The sequence below is a fragment of the Giraffa tippelskirchi genome, chromosome 5 (genome assembly GCF_054371585.1).
Source record: "Giraffa tippelskirchi isolate mGirTip1 chromosome 5, T2T-mGirTip1v1.2.pri, whole genome shotgun sequence".
Lineage (NCBI taxonomy): Eukaryota > Metazoa > Chordata > Mammalia > Artiodactyla > Giraffidae > Giraffa > Giraffa tippelskirchi.
This window is the reverse complement of record NC_137279.1, coordinates 36,420,930-36,438,558: the sequence shown is the minus strand read 5'-3', so window position 1 is coordinate 36,438,558 and position 17,629 is coordinate 36,420,930. Positions and strand designations below refer to the sequence as shown.

The 17,629-nt window shown below is 60.3% G+C and overlaps 1 protein-coding gene across 2 annotated transcripts in view; it reads left to right on the top strand.

The window, feature by feature from the left end:
- CASZ1 (castor zinc finger 1) overlaps positions 1-17,629 on the top strand; it is a 154,931-nt gene extending 137,302 nt beyond the window's left edge. The window contains exons 9-19 of one of the 2 annotated variants that reach the window (XM_081489423.1): positions 83-930; positions 3,261-3,396; positions 3,634-3,697; positions 5,015-5,169; positions 5,307-5,429; positions 6,295-6,633; positions 8,159-8,357; positions 9,134-9,305; positions 11,434-11,585; positions 11,697-11,838; positions 14,548-17,629. In XM_081489423.1, the coding sequence (XP_081345549.1) occupies positions 83-930; positions 3,261-3,396; positions 3,634-3,697; positions 5,015-5,169; positions 5,307-5,429; positions 6,295-6,633; positions 8,159-8,357; positions 9,134-9,305; positions 11,434-11,585; positions 11,697-11,838; positions 14,548-15,659 (3,442 nt within the window). In that variant the 3' untranslated portion in view covers positions 15,660-17,629. Of the gene's footprint in view, positions 1-82; positions 931-3,260; positions 3,397-3,633; positions 3,698-5,014; positions 5,170-5,306; positions 5,430-6,294; positions 7,232-8,158; positions 8,358-9,133; positions 9,306-11,433; positions 11,586-11,696; positions 11,839-14,547 lie in introns of those variants that run through there. The other variant, XM_081489424.1, reaches the window with a different exon arrangement.

Sequence of the window (17,629 nt, the reverse complement as noted above, 5' to 3'; positions counted from 1 at the left end):
TGTGGGAGCAGGGCAGGGAGTCCTCCTGATCTCGCGAGGCCCCATGACAGCCTCCCAACGTCCTCCCACCCCCCACCCCCAGGCGCCCCGGCTGCACGTTCACCTTCAAGAACAAGTGTGACATCGAGAAGCACAAAAGCTACCACATCAAGGACGACGCCTACGCCAAGGACGGCTTCAAGAAGTTCTACAAGTATGAGGAGTGCAAGTATGAGGGCTGCGTGTACAGCAAGGCCACCAACCACTTCCACTGCATCCGCGCCGGCTGCGGCTTCACCTTCACCTCCACCAGCCAGATGACCTCGCACAAGCGCAAGCACGAGCGCAGGCACATCCGCGCCTCGGGCTCCGGTGTGCTGGGGCTGCCGCCCTCGCTGCTGGGCGCCAAGGACACGGAGCACGAGGAGTCCAGCAACGACGACCTGGTCGACTTCTCGGCCCTGAGCAGCAAGAACTCCAGCCTGAGCGCCTCCCCCACCAGCCAGCAGTCCTCCGCCTCCCTGGCCGTGGCCACTGCCACCTCCGAGGCCATGCCCAGCGCCACCAAGCCTCCCAACAGCAAGATCTCGGGGCTGCTGGCCCAGGGCCTGCCCGGCTCCATCCCCCTGGCGCTGGCCCTCTCCAACTCCGGCCTGCCGAGCACCGCACCCTACTTTCCCATCCTTCCTGGCCGGGGCAGCGCCTCCCTGACGGTGGGTGCCCCCGGCCTCATGGGTGCCATGTCGTCCGGGACAGCAGGCTCAGCAACCCCTGACACGCCCGCCCTGGCGGCCTCGGGAGCCGGTGACTCAGCGGTGGCGGGGGCTGCCTCGGTCCCTGTGCCCCCTGCCTCCATCATGGAGAGGATCTCAGCCAGCAAAGGCCTCATCTCACCCATGATGGCCAGGCTGGCCGCGGCCGCCCTCAAGCCCTCTGCCCCCTTTGACCCAGGTGAGCAGGCTGGGCCCTGCCTGGGAAGCCCGCTCCTCTCCAACCCCAGGAGCTCACTGGCCCCCGTGCAGAGCAGAGTGGGGGTGTTTGGCAAGGGTGCCTTTCTATCCCTGGCCCCGAGGCCCCCGCGCCCCTCTTTCCTGATTTCTGCCTCCATCCTTTTTATTTCCTGTTTGGGGCCCCTCTCTCTGGCCTGCCCATCACAGGCAACTCCTGTTTCTGTCTTTTCATCTGTGAAGTAGGGGCAGTAATCCCAGCCTCACAGGGTATCTGTGCGTCCCCAGGGCCTCTGCGAGCTCCCCCTACCCTGCCATGTCACAAGTCCAGCCCCAGTGGGAGCGGTCCCTGAGCCCCAGTCTTCCCTGCGACCTCCTCCAGGTGATGGGAGGGGACACGACTTCAGCCCAGGGCCAGGGTGGCCGCACGGCAGGGATGCTCAGGGGATTCAGGCCTGGACAGCCCCTTGAGACCAAGGATGCCCTGCCCAGGCAGCACTCCGTCTCGCTCTCCGTCAGCACTGTACAGTCTCACGTTCTGTGATAGTGGAGGCATTCTGTTCTGCACTGTCCAATATAGTAGCCCGTCGTCACCTGGCTGTTGAATGCTTAAAATTGGCTAGTGGGTCCCAGACCTGGATTGGGATTTCTTTCAGTTGAGCCATATCTGGTCAGTGACTGCCGTGTCGGAGTTGCCGGGTCACGTCTCTGTCTTTCCTCTGGCTCATCATAGAGAGTGATTCCCCTTTCTCTCAAGTTTTCTGATCCTTAAAAAAATATTCTACTTTTTTTCCTCTGAAATTTTTTTTTTTTGACTTTTTTGTTTCCATTGCTCCTCTTTGTCTGTTTCCCCCCATTCAGGTAATTAGCATTAGTAAGATCTTTAAGAAGAGTTCTGCTTTTGTCTGGGACAGGGCTCGCTTCATTCGTCAACCACTGATGCTCACTGAAGGCAGCTTGCTGCAGAGCCAGGCGCCAGGCCGGGGGCTGGGGACATGGCAGGGAAGACAACAAACAAAGTCCTTGCCTTGTGGAGCTGATGGAACAGTGGGGGGATATACTGTCCCCAAATACACCCCCTGGGAGGTGGCCAAGTTGGCCCTCAGTAGTCTGGCTCCTGAGAATGTCTCAAGACCCACCAAGACTGAGGGTCCCTGTGGCCCACCCCCGCCTGGAGCTTGAGCTGGCTGGAGGGTCAGGGCCCTGTTTCCCTGGGGACCCTGGACTAGTGGCTTTGGGGAGCTCCTGGAATGTGGACTCTGAGTTCTGAAAACTAGCATCTTCCCACTGGGACACTCTTCTCAGCTGATACCCACCTTCTACTCCACGTGTCGGAGGGTCAGGCCAGACTGCCCAGGGCCGTGCACCTCTGGCCAGGTGCCTGCAGGCTGGGGCCACACGGGGCTTAGTGGCCAGGCTGTCAAGTACTTTCTCTTCTTAAGAAAAAGCTCCTTCCCCGAAAAGAAAGGTCAAGTGAAGGGGAGGGGGCCATTTTCTTTTATTTTTTAATAAAATGACACTTGCTGTCTGTGAAGCAGCTCTCTGTCAGCTGCAGCGCCTTGGGGCAGATTAATATTTCAGTCACTTGGGGATTGTGGAGAAAGGCTCAGTGGACATGTTCCTGTCAGCAACTTCTTTGGCCCTGTTCTGCTTGGCCTCCTGAGTCTTCTGCCCACCCAGCTCCAGCCTTTGCACCCATGCCCACACCCAGCCCACTCCCCCCACCCACCCCATCCAGCCGAGCCTGGCCAGGGTGGGCCTCATATCCCTGCCCTGGACAGCTTGACGGGCGAGGTCACATAGTTTGAACCGCTCTGATTGGCTGTCAGCTTCCATAGCCCTGACACAGCAGATGCCCCTCCTGGGCATGCTCAGTGGAAGGCAGGGCCGTCGCCCCGGCAACAGAGGGGACGGGACCCGCGGAGGGGGCGCAGCTCCCAGTCTAGATCTGCCACTTTCCCTCAGCATTAACAGAGTCTTTAATAAAAGCCTAAGCGGCAGCCCCACAAATTGACTGTGACAGTCGGTGGAGAAAATGAAGGGCCCCCACCCCCATCCCAGCCCCCTCCCCAGCCTCCCGCCCTTCTCCTCCAGGAGGCCCTGAGCCAGGACAACTTTGACATAATTTTGCAATAATTATCACTTGAAGAATTGCCACACAGGGGGAAGCGTCACAAGCGATCATGTCAGTGGGGAGAACCACTGACCAGCAGTCAAGGCTCCCAGAGGGCCCCAGCCCACCCGGCCCGCCGTCTTCCCCTCGGGGGGTTCCGGTTGGTGCCCCTATGAAGCCCTCGGTCCCTCTAACACCGTCTTCCCTCCCCTCCCCTGTAGGAAACGGGCAGCAGGCCACCCCTGCCAGGTTCCCCCCCGCCCCGGTGAAGCAGGAGCCGGGTGAGAGCGCTGGCGCCCCAGGTCCCCACGACGCCTCCCAGGACCGCAGTTTAGACCTGACTCTGAAGGAGCCCAGGTGAGGCGAGGCCCAGGCCTCCCAGCTCTGCCCCCTGCAGGAGGCTCCAGGGACAGCACCCTCAGAGCCAGACCCCGCGGTGCCAGGGGCCCACCTCTCCTGACCAGGGGTCATCCACCTGCTCCGGGAAATGTAGCTGGGCGGGGCCAGTGCCCCACGGGCCGGCTGGGAGGGGTGAGTCTCCGGGCTCGGTCCTACGTACGTCTGAGCTAAAGCCCCTTGGTTTGTGTGTTCCAGTAATGAATCAAATGGCCACGCAGTCCCGGCAAATTCATCTCTTTTATCCTCGCTTATGAATAAGGTAAGAACCATCCATCACACGCCTCCCATTCCCCCACCCAGAGAAATTAAAGCTATGCTGGGGGGTGGGGGGGATGTGTTTGTTTTTTAATGTTTTGCCTCTAATAAGATGAGTTTGTACCATTTAAATTTTGAGGCCATTTTTCATCGGATATAATTTCAGAGCCACTGCTTACAAATTAATTTAATGAACTGGCTGAAGAAATATATTCCAGCCTCTGACACCCTTTTTTTTTTCCCTTCAGATGGAGGGTTCCTAAAGCTTTTCCAGAGCCCTCTAACTTCTTTTGCTCTTAGTTATTAATTTTATTTATTTTATATATTTTTTGTTTGTTTAAAAAGGTGGGGGGGGGATTAAAGTGGGAGCAAAGCATCAATTTCCACTTTTCTGGTTGAGTAATGGTCTTGGACGCCTTCTGCAGAGGTCGCTCCAGAATATTTATTTTAAATAATGCAGGGTCTTTGTAAATTATACATCATCTCAAATATATTTTCCCCCCTTCACATGATAAATTTGACTACGGCAAGATTAATTTGGTTACTGTACACAAGTGACTGCCAAGGAGGGAGCTGGGTCTGGGCCGGACCTCACTGGGTGGGGGTCCTGCTGGGCCCTTGGGTTCCTGCTGGCCTTGGCTTCAGGGCACCCACGCCTTCCACCTTTTCCCCTCCCCTGGTTGCTCTCTTGCCCCCCTTTTCCATCCTGGGGTCACTGCTCCCTGCACTCCCTTGTTCCTTCCTGTCGGAGCCCTGCACCCCGCCCGTGTGGGTCAGGCCTTTCCACGGGCTCCCTGCCCCCCTCCGCTCCCAGCGTCCGCCTGTCTTGCTCTCACCCCGTGAGCTGTGAGCCGCCCTCCCTCCCTCTCGGCTCCTCCTTTGTGTGCCTTCTCTTGTTCTCAAGGAATTCGTGGGGGATCCCCCCCATCCCTCCTCCTGCACTTCTTTTGAAAACCTGGCAGGAAAATAACCAGGGAGCCGTGAAGTCTGGGGAAAGCTGGGCTGGAGTGTGTGCCCTGAGTCTCGGCCGCAGATTGAGTGATGGCTCCTAGCAGCACGGGGTTTGTGTGGTGGAGCCCTGGCAGCTCCGCGGGGCCGAGGCGGCGCAGCAGGCTGCCCGCGGCAGCATCCATTCATTGTGGGCTCCTGTGCAGCCAAAGCCGCGTGGAGTCGGGCCTCCTCTCCTCCCAACTGCCAGCACCATGATGCTCTGGTCGGTTTGGAGAAGTCCACGCTGCTCAGAGCTGCCGCTGGTCCCAGGGCTGTGGGGCCAAGTGTCCTGAGGTCCCCAACCTGAAGCTCGGGCCTGTCCTCCTGGCAGATGTCTCAGGGCAGCCCCAACCTCGGCAGCCTGTTGAACGTCAAGACGGACACGGAGGGGGGCCCCGCCGGGGAGTCCCCCTCGTTTCTGGGCAAGGCTGTGAAGGCGATGGTTCAGGAGAAGCTGTCAGAGCCCTGGAAGGTGTACCTTCGCAGGTGAGGGGCTTCTGGGTGAGCAAGGGGGAGGGGAGGGCCATGCCCATGGGTCCCGGGGGCCAGGGGCCAGCCCCACCACCCACCCTGGCCTGGCCAGAGCCCTGGGGTCTTCTCTAAGTGGCCGGCTCCTCTGCCAGGTTTGGCACCAAGGACTTCTGCAACTCCCAGTGTGACTTCCTCCACAAGGCCCACTTCCACTGCGTGGTGGAGGAGTGCGGCGCGCTTTTCAGCACCCTGGACGGGGCCATCAAGCACGCCAAGTGAGTGGGGGTCGGGGACCCGTGTAAACCAAGCCCCGTTCATCCCAGCCTGGCTCAGGGCTGGGGGCTGCACAGGCCTCTAACTGCCTTCCAAGCAGGACCCCTGAGACCTCAGAAGCTGAGCTGGCTTCTCAGGCTGTGCTGCCTGGCCAAAGGCAGACTTTCCCATCCTCCCACTAGCTCAGCCCCCAGTGAGGCCCCCTCAGCCCACCCAGGCCCCACCTGGAGCAGGAGCCCCTTCTGCCCTCCCACATGTAGCCCTCAGCCCTCCTGCAGACCCAGCTCTGACCCCAGGAGGGACGCCAGGTGAAGGCCTTTCCAAGCCACAATATTGCATTTGTAGACTCTCTTTGACCTAAAAATAAAAGAAATTAATTTGTAAAGTTCATTGAGCTGAAAAGCAGCAAGCCCAACTGCCTGCTGTAATTGAACCCAGAACTTGTAAACATTTGAAACAGATCTTCACTGCTCTCTAAGCCCCAGGTCAGGCTCTTCTCAGTGCTTAGGCAGCTCCAGCTCCTGGACTGAGACCCATTTTTAAATCTCAGAGCAGGTTCTTGAAGGGTGGGCTTCCTGAGCTGGGACCTGCTGTGTCCCTAGGAGGGAGGAGCTAGGGACAGCACATCTGGAAGTTCACAAGGAGGTGTCATTAGGACAGAGCCAGGAGCCCAAGTTGCAGATGAAAGGACAGAGCCATTTGCTCTCAGTCCTTCCCTCCTGGTGGCACCTGGCACTGAAGACAAGGTGGGGACAGTGGACCCCTAGGCTTGAGATGGGATTGCCCATGGGCAGGCAGGTAGGCAGGTGCACAAGGGAAGGGCTCTCTCCACCCCCCACCTGAGACCCCCTCTTCTGCCTCTCACAGCTTCCACTTCCGGACAGAGGGAGGAGCAGTGAAAGGAAACACAGAGGCTGCCTTCCCGGCCTCGGCTGCTGAGACCAAACCCTCCTTGGCCCCCGCGTCCCCTCCAGCGCCACCCGTCACCACGGCCACGGCTTCCTCTCTTGAGGGGCCCACTCCCAGCCTGGCCGCCATGCCCTCCACCCCTACCCTGCTCGCCTGGAAGCAACTGGCTTCCACCATACCCCAGATGCCTCAGATTCCAGCATCAGTGCCTCACCTGCCCACTTCGCCCTTGGCAACGACTTCTCTAGAGAACGCCAAGCCCCAGGTCAAACCCGGATTCCTCCAGTTCCAGGAGAAGTGAGTCCCTCGATGAGCCGGGAGTCCTGTGTCCCCCGGGTGTCTCGGGAGTAGGTGCTAGCCAGGGCCGCTGAGGAGGTGCTGCTCCTCACCTTGCAGGAGCCCCGGCTGTCCCCAGCCTCTCTGGGACCTGGTCACCGGGCCATGTCCTTCTAGCCAAAGCTGCTGCTGCTGCTCAGACCTCACTGCCTGTTTCCAGAGCAAGTGGCTAGGGTGGGGGGAGATGGTGGAGGTAGTGGCCACGGTTCCACAAAGACGGGTGGCGATGCTGTGAGGACCAGCCGGGGTGGGCTGGGAGGGGTGGGCCTCGCCCATCAAGGAGGGCTACATCTCCCTCCGGGCCTCCCTATTGGTCCCTGTGGCTCCCACCTGCAACTGAATCTGTAGGGCAAACCAAGTCACGGGGTTGGGGGGGACTAAGGGGCTAGACCCTCCCCAAGGCCCCCGCCCGCCTGCACAATGGCCTGGGCTCTCAGGGGGTGGAAAGGACCTTCCTCAATGGATGGTGGTGGCTCCTTGCGGCGAGAACGGTGACTCTGTATCGTGATGTGTGCGGCTTCCTGTTCTCAATAAAAGTAATAAATTGGATGTGAACACATACCGCCTGAGTGGCAGCTGTCCTCCCTCTCTGAGCACCTGGGGCTGGGCCCACAGCATAGAAGGGCACCTGCGCTCCACTCTGACCCTTCCCCACCTTCCCTTCCTCTGTTCACCTCCCCAGCCTTCTTAGCATCCTGGCCTTGGTCAGAGTTTCCACCCAGGTCCAATGTGGATGTAGGGGGCAGCCACGTTGTCAGCCAGGCCAGAAAGGGTAGAAGCCAGAGCTCAGCACCCTCCACTACTGCCCGAAGCCTGGGAAGCAGGGGTCTGGGGCAGGGGGCTGCCACTCAGGACAGGCAGGGCAGGGCTCACCTGGCACCCTGCCCTATCACTGAGCTGGCTTGTGTTCTCTGTGTGGGTGGCAGCCCTGAGCTCCAAGCTGACCCTGGAAGCCCCAGCAGCTGAGCCTCAGGACCTGACACCAGGCACAGGTTCCCACTGGCTGAGGCCCTGCGGTAGCAAAACTTCCCGGTGGAGCTGCCCACCCATCTGCATGCTGTCAGTCAGCCACAGCCAGGGCAGCGCCCATGCCACGTCAGCCAGGCTTTCACTGGCGTCCCGCCAGGCTGGCAGCACCATCCCTCATTTTCATATCCAAGAAATGATTGCAGCCATCCTTATCTATAATATGCCTGAGGTGTGGCCATGGAAACTACGTGTCCCAGCATGCAGTGCTCTGGGCCGCCTGCACACCGCAATCCCTCATGCGCCAGCAGAGCTCTAAGAAGAGGGCAAGGTTGCATGCTGGGATCTGTAGTCTCCTCTGGCCAAATGGCCCTGTTGAGCAGGAGGGCAGTCCTGGGGCCATTCCTCTTGAGGGCACCACGGGAGACTGGGGAGCGGAACCCCAGCATGAACCAATGTCAGGACATCGGCGGGGAGGGCACTGGGAATGCCAATGACCTGGGCCGTGGTTTCATTCCAGCGATCCTTGCCTCGCGACGGACTGCAAGTATGCCAACAAGTTCCACTTCCACTGTCTCTTTGGGAACTGCAAGTACGTCTGCAAAACCTCTGGCAAGGCGGAGTCCCACTGCCTGGACCACATCAACCCCAACAACAACCTGGTGAACGTGCGAGACCAGTTTGCTTACTACTCCCTGCAGTGCCTCTGTCCCAACCAGGTCAGCAAGGCGGACGGGCAGGGTGGGGCCTGGGGTGGGAGCAGGGAGGCACAGGGCCCTGGACCAGCTCCTCCTGGCACAGACTCTGTTTCTCACACCCTTTTTAATTGGCTTCCTCCAGACTCTGGAAAGGACACTGTCTGCCCCAGGCCCCTGGAGACCCCTGGGCAGCAGTTCAGCTTGGTTCTTGTTTGGTGAGGTCTGTCATTTTATCCTAACCCTCAGTGATGACTCTATGATGAGCAGCCGCTGGGCACTTGGCATCATTCTGCCCATCCTGGAACAGCTACGCTCCTTTTCTCTAGAGGCCTGGAATTTTAAAACACTGGACAGATACTGAACTGTCTGTGTTCCAGACAGGAAGGGCAGGTCAGATTCATTATAGAGGCCTACCCCAAAATTTGTAGGGGCCGCCTGACAGTGCCTTGAGGAGGAGTCTGAACCTAGATCCGGACATAGAGGTGTACCAGGGTAGATGAGTGATGTCTGCCTAGGTCTGGGCACACAGAGAAGAGTGCTGGGATAGATGAGTGATGTCTGCTCTGGGTGTGGGTTTAGAGAGATGGGAATGACACCAGATAGGATGCCTTAGTCAAATGACAGAAGGGACTTACTGCTTTTTAAAACATGAATGATCTTTACACAGTTGTGTTTGCTGATTCCAAGCATGGAAGAACATACAAAGGCAAAGGGCCAGCCACAGCCCAGAGGCCTGGGGCAGGTGGGGCTTAAGGCCATTGCCTGCCTGGTCCTGACTTTCCTGTCCCTCCCCGCAGCACTGCGAGTTCCGGATGCGTGGGCACTACCACTGTCTCCGGACCGGCTGCTACTTTGTGACCAACATCACCACCAAGCTGCCGTGGCACATCAAGAAGCACGAGAAAGCTGAGCGGCGGGCAGCCAATGGGTTCAAGTACTTCACCAAGCGCGAGGAGTGCGGCAGGCTAGGTACCGCAGGCCAGGGCTGGGGGCGGGGAACTGCCGCAGTGGGCAGGGCTGTGGCTCTAGCCCCAGAGGCCCTGGTGCCACTTCTTGTTGCCACACATCAGGCTCCATGGGTTTTTTTTTTTAATGTCACAGACCAGGCATTGTCAAACTGGGAAAACAGTCAAAACCCCAAGAGCCTGGAAAGAGGGGTGAGGGTGACCCAGAACACTCCAGTCACCCCCAGGGCAATGGCCTGGAGCCTCATCTCTGGTCTCCAGACCTGGTTTCTTTTCTTTTTCTTTTCAAGAAGGCCTTGCGGGTAAGTCTTCAAAATTCCTGACATTCTCTGCCCTGGGATGTCTTTCCATAGTTTTAACTATTAGGTTTTTATCCAGAATGGACCGTGTGATGTGTTCATTTGTTCATTCACTCACTCAGCAGACATTTTATTTTTTTATTTTTATTTTTTATTTGACTGTGCTGGGTCTTCTTGCTGTGTGAGGTCTTTCTCTAGTTGCAGCGAGCAAGGGACTACTCTCTCATTACGGCACATGGGCTTGGCAATGCGGTTGTTTTGTTGCAGAACACAGGCTGTAGGTGTGCAGGCTCAGTAGTTGCGGCTCTCAGGCTTATTTGCTCCGTGGCACGTGGGATCTTAGTCCACTGACCAGAGGTCGAAACCCATTCCCTGCATTGGCAGGCAGATTCATAACCACTGGACCATCAGGGAGGTCCCTCAGCAGAGGTTTATTAAAGAGCAGCCGTGGGCCAGGCTCTTTGCTGTTGCAGCAGGTGCAGGAGGTGGGAGGTAGAAGTGGCAGCTGAGGTCTTTTTTGAGCATCTGCTGTGGCTGGCACCAGGCTTGGTGCTGGGGATCTGGTGGGACACGCAGGTACTTGGTCGGTTCAGCCCAGAGCATTTGTAACCTGGGGTGACCTGGTAGGAGGCGGCCACGGGGCAAGGAAGTGACCTTGAGCTCAGGGACAGGTGCCTCAGAGTTAACTTCACTGCTGAGAGCTGAGCCCTTGGCCAGGAAGCTGCCCCCGACCTCAGAATAAGGCCTCCCTGAGGAGCTCACTGGCCTCAGCCCCAGGATGCTGTGGGGAGCGGGCTCCATGCAAAGTCCACCCTCTTGCCTCAGGATGGAGCCACGTGTCACTTGCAGACATGGGGCAGGAATCTGCCCAGGAGGAGACCGGACACTGGAAGGCAGGTGGGAGCCAGGCAGGCTGGGCGCAGACACCGGGGCTCATGTGACTCAGGTGGCCATGGCCACAGGGTCCAGGGGGTACAAATGGGGGCTACTGCCTGCAGCCAGCTGGCCATTCCCTAGGGGAAGGGTGAGAGATTCAAAGTCAACTGCCAGAAATGAAAGGAAACAAATCTTTCCTTCAGGTATTAATTCAAAAATAATTCAGAGCCTGAGAGAGGGCTGGTTATCACAGCAACAGATATCAACACTCGGTGACCCATGGTGGTCCTGGGTTCAGCTTACAGGTGTTGGGGATTCTGTAGTTGCCGTTATTGACTCAGTTGGGGTGTTTTGGGTGGTAGCTGGGGCCAAAACAAAGCTGGGGGATGATATAAGACACCTGGCCAGTTCAGGTGCCATGGCAACGGGCAGGCCTTCACCTGCCCTCTGCTGATACCATTTCAGTCTGGCCGCTCTGTTTGTCCTCAGCCCAGAGCAAAAACCCAGGTGGGTGGGGGCAGGGCAGAGGGCCAGCCGGCCTGCAGCCGGGGCGGGGGGCAGCACCTGGGGTCCCCAGAGGAGAGCTGGGGACAGATGGCATGCTGGGAGGCAGCTGATCAAAGTGGACAGGTCACTAGGGTCCCCTTACCTGGAGCCCATGGACCTCTCAATGTGCGGGGCAGGGAAGGGGGCCAGCCTGCCATCGGCCTGCGAGTCCATGCTAGACTGGAGGGGGGACCCAGGCTCTGGACATCCAGGTGCTCAAGGACTTTCTGGGGGTGGGGGGGGTGGGAGGTTCCTCAGGGGAATGCCACCACGGGCAAGTGCCCTTTCCCCAGACACTATCTTCCTGGCATGTGTGCCCATGCCCAGAACAGTGCCCACCATGCAGCGGGTAACATGAGCGCCAGCTGGCCCATGGGGAAAGCTCACAGCCAAGTGGGGCTGTGTCCACAGGCTGCAAGTACAACCAGGTGAACAGCCACTTCCACTGCATCCGGGAGGGCTGCCAGTTCTCCTTCCTCCTCAAGCACCAGATGACCTCCCATGCCCGGAAGCACATGCGGAGGATGCTGGGGAAGAACTTCGATCGCGTGCCCTCCTCCCAGGTGAGCCACCCCTCCCCCGCCTGGGGGGCCAGAGGGCATCACCCAGTGTCCTACTCTGGCGGCCGCCGGAAGTGAGCGCGTGCTTGCTCAGGGCCCCCTGCTTCCTTTCAGGGCCCCCCGAGCCTGATGGACACCGAGACGGACGAGTACATGGATTATACTGGCTGCAGCCCAGGCGCCATGTCCTCCGAGTCCTCCACCATGGACCGAAGCTGCTCCAGCACCCCTGTGGGCAATGAGAGCACCGCAGCAGGTGAGCAGGCGGCCAGGACAGGGCCACGGGGGCCTGGGAGGCACCCGGCCTGGGACGGGCCCCTCCTCCCGAGGGCCGGCAGTGCCGGGTCTGGCTCAGGACTGGAGCGTCATGGCCAAGTGGCCTCAAAGGAGGACAAGCCAGTGTGTGGCTGGGCTGGCTGGTCTGTGGGACACGGGTCCCCGCCTGCTGCCGCCCTGCCCACCTCCCCTGCGCTCTGCCCTTGGCTTCCGTTTCCAGGAGAGGACTCGGGCTTGAGCTGAGAGCTACAGCCAGAGGGGCAGGTGGGCCCCACCCAGCCCTGGCCCCTCCTCTGGCCTCTCTGCCCTGGTCCCCAGCACCGTCCCTGGGCCCCAGAGTGGGGTCCTCCCCATGGGCCCTCCCCAGCTGCCATGACCCTCCCCTGCACTGCCACACCCTCCCAGTCTCTCTCTTCTGCCACCTCCTCCCCTCTCTTCTTCGTGGCATCTGTCTGCTCATCTGTCCATGTATTTTCATATCATACTTGCTTCTACCATTGGGTTTCTCATTTTGGTTCTTTTGTTTGTTTGTTCTTTGTTTTGGTTTTCTTTTTTTTTTTTTCTGCTTTTCTCCACCCTCTCCAGGCTGCCCGGCTCCTCCTCCTCCTCCTCTTCCTGCTGCTGCCGGTGACGAGGCTGCCCGCGGGGCTCCGCAGCCCCCACTGACCCCATCCTTCTCTCCGGCGGTGCTCCGGGCGCCCCTCCCCTCCCTCCCATGCCTCTTTTCTCCACCCTGTCTCTCATACTCTCTGCTCAGTGCCACTCTCGGAGCCACCCGGGGCCTGGCCCACCCCATCAGCAGCCCGCCCAGCTTCCCGCCCGTCACTGCCACTCCATCTCCAGTAAAAAGTGACGCCCCCCTAGTTCAGGACGCTGCAGGTAACTCACACACACCTTCTCCACCGCTGTCTTATTACTCTGGCCAAACCTCGAGGCCCTGGTCCAGGATCTGGCCCTTGTCTGTGGCCTGCCAGGCCAAGGACAGGGCCACTCTGCCCTCCTCACAGCCCAGCCCCACCTCTCCCCCACCCCGCCTGAGACCAGAGAGCCTGGCCCCTGTCCCGAGGACACCTTCTTTCGGTTCCTGCTCAGCACTGAGCAGGCCAGAACATCACCACCAGGGCTCCCTGGGGCTCACTCACCCCATCTCACCCCATCTCAGCCACTGGCCAGAACCCAAGATGGCTGTGCCCACCCCACCCCCCCTCCAATCCTACAGCAAAGCAGAGCCTGTCCTCCGCGGTCTGGGGCATTCACCCGGGACCCAGGATGAGGGAAAGCTCCTGATGTCTGGGACCCACCCAGGTTTGGAGTGTCCTGACACCAGGCTGAACCCCCATCCCTGGAGCCACACAGGATAAGGCCTGGGCCCCGGAGAGTGCTTCATGGCAGAGGTGGCTCCTGGCCCCGCCCTGTACCTGCTGCCCAGCAGGCACGGGACCTGCCCACCCCTGCCCTTTGCTGCACCACCCCAGCTCTGCCTCTGCCTCTTCCATTTGTTTTTCCCCAGAAGGTTGGCAAAGAGCACTGTAGAGGGTTCCCCCTCATAGAGTTCAGCCCCTGTTCTGTCGCTGGCATAACCAGTGACTTCAGATCCAAAGCAGCTACTCCTCTCCCACGTGGATCCGCAGGCCCCAGACCCTCCCTTGCCTCGTGCTGGGTACCCCAGTCCATCACAGTCCTTGTTTCTCTCCACCTGCTGAGGGGCTGGGATGGGGGAGGATTGGGTCTGTTCCCAAGGTGGGTGGTACTGAAGCCTGGTGCCTGGGGTGGGCGTTCTAGACAGGTTCAGGGAGGGCTGGGTGGGTCAACGTGTAGGGGGAGCCTGGAGGGTGCCCACCCTGCCTGCTGCGGGGGGCCAGGCATGGAGCAGGGAGTGACCGGGACAGCTGCCCTTTCCCCAGCTGCCTGTGCAGAAAGTGGTCATGGATGCATGACCGAACAGTGCAGTCATGGGTGGTAACAGGGCATCCTGAGCCCAGCGAGGCAGTTGGGACCAGGTGGAAGAGCACAAGTGCGGCCCATCTGCTGGCTGAACCTGTGCTCCAGTCTGGCTGCTCGGCAGAGCTGCCCTCTCCCAGCCCACTGGAGGCTGGAAACCTCAAGCCATTAAATGAACCTTCTGGTACCAAGGAGAAGGTTGCATGTGGGGCAGGGAGTTACTGCTGCAAACAGTTCCAAGGTGCTCGGCATCCCTGTGGCAAACAGGCTGGTCCCAGGCGCAGACAGGCGGGCAGCCCGGGAAACTGCTTAGTGGGAGGGAGAAGGAGCCGGCCTGTCCCTCATTAGAGGCAGGCGCGTGATGGCGTCTGGCCCTGGTCCAACTTGGGTAATTACACTGCCGACCTAGATTCCCCCTTCAGCTTCAATTAGCGCCAGGACGTGTCCTCACTTCCCACCCAAACGGGCCAGGAAGCAGCCACCACATCCCCCAGAGCTGCATGCTCTGCCACCCACGAGGGTGGACGCCTGTGCGGTCAGCCTGCAGACAGGGATGACTAAGGGGGAAGCCTGGGGCTCCCCCGGCTATCCTGGGGGGCAGGTCACGGGAGAGGCCCGTGGAGCCAGCCACGGGGAACCGAGGGGTTGTCCTCGAGTGCAGCCCCCTGGCCAGCGGGCCAGGATCAGGGGCCACGAGTGAGTGTGATCCTGGGAATGGTGCCCGCGCTGACCAAGCCCCCCTCCCCAGGGAACACCATCTCCATGCCGACAGCCTCGGGGGCCAAAAAGCGCTTCTGGATCATTGAGGACATGTCTCCGTTCGGCAAGCGGCGCAAGACTGCTTCCTCGCGCAAGATGCTGGACGAGGGCATGATGCTCGAGGGCTTCCGGCGCTTCGACCTCTACGAGGACTGCAAGGACGCGGCCTGCCAGTTCTCGCTCAAGGTCACCCACTACCATTGCACCCGCGAGAACTGCGGCTACAAGTTCTGCGGGCGCACGCACATGTACAAGCACGCGCAGCACCACGACCGCGTGGACAACCTGGTGCTGGACGACTTCAAGCGCTTCAAGGCCTCGCTCAGCTGCCACTTCGCCGACTGCCCCTTCTCGGGGAGCAGCACGCATTTCCACTGCCTGCGCTGCCGCTTCCGCTGCACCGACAGCACCAAGGTTACGGCGCACCGCAAGCACCACGGCAAGCAGGACGTGATCAGCGCGGCGGGCTTCTGCCAGTTCAGCTCGAGCGCCGACTGCGCCGTGCCCGACTGCAAGTACAAGCTCAAGTGCTCGCACTTCCACTGCACCTACCCCGGCTGCCGCCACACGGTCGTGGGCATGTCGCAGATGGACTCGCACAAGCGCAAGCACGAGAAGCAGGAGCGCGGCGAGCCGCCTGCCGCCTCCCCCGGCCCCGAGGGCCCCGCGCCCGGCCCCGCTGCCGCCGCCGCCGCCGGCCTGGACGGCGCGCCCCCGCCCGGCGCCGAGCCCGCCGCCGCCGCCCTGCTCTTCCTGCCCGGCCCAGCGCTGGGGCCGAGTGACGACCCCGGCCCGCCCGACGCCCCTGGGCCCCGCGTCGGCCCCGCCGCGCCCGGCCCCGCGGCCGGCGAGTCGTCGCAGGAGGACGACGAGGAGGAGCTGGAGCTGAACGAGGAGGAGGCGGAGGACGACGAGGACGACGACGACGAGGACGACGAGGAGGACGACGACGAGGACGACGACGAGGACGACGAGGACCTGCGCACCGACTCGGAGGAGTCGCTGCCGGAGGCGCCGGGGCCGGGGGCGCGGAGCCCGGAGCTGGCGGCCCTCGGCGCCCCAGCGCCGCCCGGCCCCGCGCCCGCCGCCGCCTCCCCGTAGCCGCCGGGCGGGTGGCGCGTCGGGGGGCCGGGCGCGCGCGGCGCCCTCGGGATCTTGCCGCTTTATTCTATTGTTATTATTATTATTAATTTTGTAAGAAACGGTATTTATCTGTAAAGCTTCCCTTGTCCAGAGCTAGGTGTCGGCCGCGTCCCGGCGTCGGGAGGCGCTCCGGCCCGGGTGGGCCCGTGCGCCCCGCCGGTGCTTCCGGACCCCGAGTCCGTCTCAGGACAGAGGCGGGGGGGGCCTCCCTCTGGTGCTTCGGGGCCGCCCCCGCGCCCGCCCGCCCGCGCGGCAGCTCGGCGGCCGGCAGGACAGAAGCTGCCCGGGCGGGACCCTCCTCCGCCGCGGTCCGGGGATCTTCTTCAGGGAAACAGAAGGTGCTCTTGTCCGGGGTGGGACAGGGGCCCCGGAGGGTGAGGCGGGCGCCGACCCCGCCCTCCCCCCTCCCCACGCCGCGCCGCTGGGATTCCTCATTGCTCAGGGCTGGGACGGGTGCCGGGGGTCACCGTGACCCCCGCCCCGCACCCCCGGAGGCGGGCGGGCACCTGTAGCATCTGCAGGGCCTCCCATTCGTGCAGCTAAGACCCTCCCTCCTGGCCCCGGGGAGGGCGGGGCAGGAGGCGGCCGGCGGCTGACACTACAGGGACCGCGGAGGGAACCTCCTGGAACTGGCCGAGCTGAGGGCTACGGGGCACTCGGCCCCCAGCGCGGAGCCTGGGCCGGGTGTCGGGCCCGAGGGCTGGGGCCTCGGAAGGGGGCGCCTTGGCCTACCCGCTGCCTGCCAGCCGGTGCTGGAGTGCTGGGCCCTCAGGGGGTCTGCGCCACCCAGGTGGTAAAAACAGGAAGGATGCGACTGTTTGGGGCTTTAATAGTCAAGATGGAAAAAAATTCGAGGAAGTTGTACAGTATTTTTCCTGTAAAGGTTTATTATTCTACACAGAACAAAAGAAAAGAAGCAGGCGGGCGCCCAGAGCACAGACCGCCTCCGGACCAGCCCTGAGGTTGGAGACCCGAGTGCAATTGCTCACGTGGGGTTTTGTTTAGCGTTTAGTTAGAGGCCTTAACCAGGTTGAGGCTGTCTGTCTTTACACTAGCACTGATGGGAGCTGCGTGATTCCAACTTTTAACTTGAATTTTGTAGAGACAAGAAAAAAGGACTATTATTGTTGATACAAGTTTGTAGTTAATTTAACATTTGAGTTTTTCTCTATTGGTTATGCGTGTGGCTTTATAGGGCTTTTTTTTTTTTTTCCAGTTTATTATTTTGTTTGGGATACTTCTTTGCTGGTTCAACCCACCCAGATTTGGTTCCCTTTGCAAAATACACCCCTGTTCCCCATCACCGCCCCCTGCAACGATGAGGTCACCTACCCCAGAGCCGGGCCCCACCTGCCAGGCACACACCCAGCCAATGGCTCTGATGGCAACAGGGACCGAGGGCACACTGCTCAAGGCCTCTCCTGTTCACCTTCTCTCCAGGTCAGGCCACCTGCCCCATCTTAGTTGGACCCTGTGACATGGCCACAGGAAGAGCTCTAGGTCCAGCCTGGGGGAGGGGCTGTCACCCATAGACTCCTACCCCTGGGTCTCCAGGGGAAGCCTGACCGGGCTGTTGGAGGGGGACAGGGCAGTCGATTCCTTTTTTTTTTTCTTTTCTTCCCATTTTTTTTTTTCTTTTTGTCCTCTTGGCTGCCCACAGCCAGAAAGCCAGGACCATCTGAACTGGAGAGAGAGCAGGAGGGAGGAGTGGTGAGACGGATGTACCTGATTCAACAGGAAACAAGTGGTTTTCTAGAACAGCCCCTACCAGAGCCTCCTGAATTCTGTGGGCACCATGTGCTGCTGCTGAGCATTTGCCCAGACTTTGTGCCCGACCACAGAACCGTGGAGTCTGTGGAAGGAGTTTTGTAAAGGAAAAAAAAAATTTTTTTTCAATGTAGCAAAATCAAAAAAAAAAAGAAAGAAAA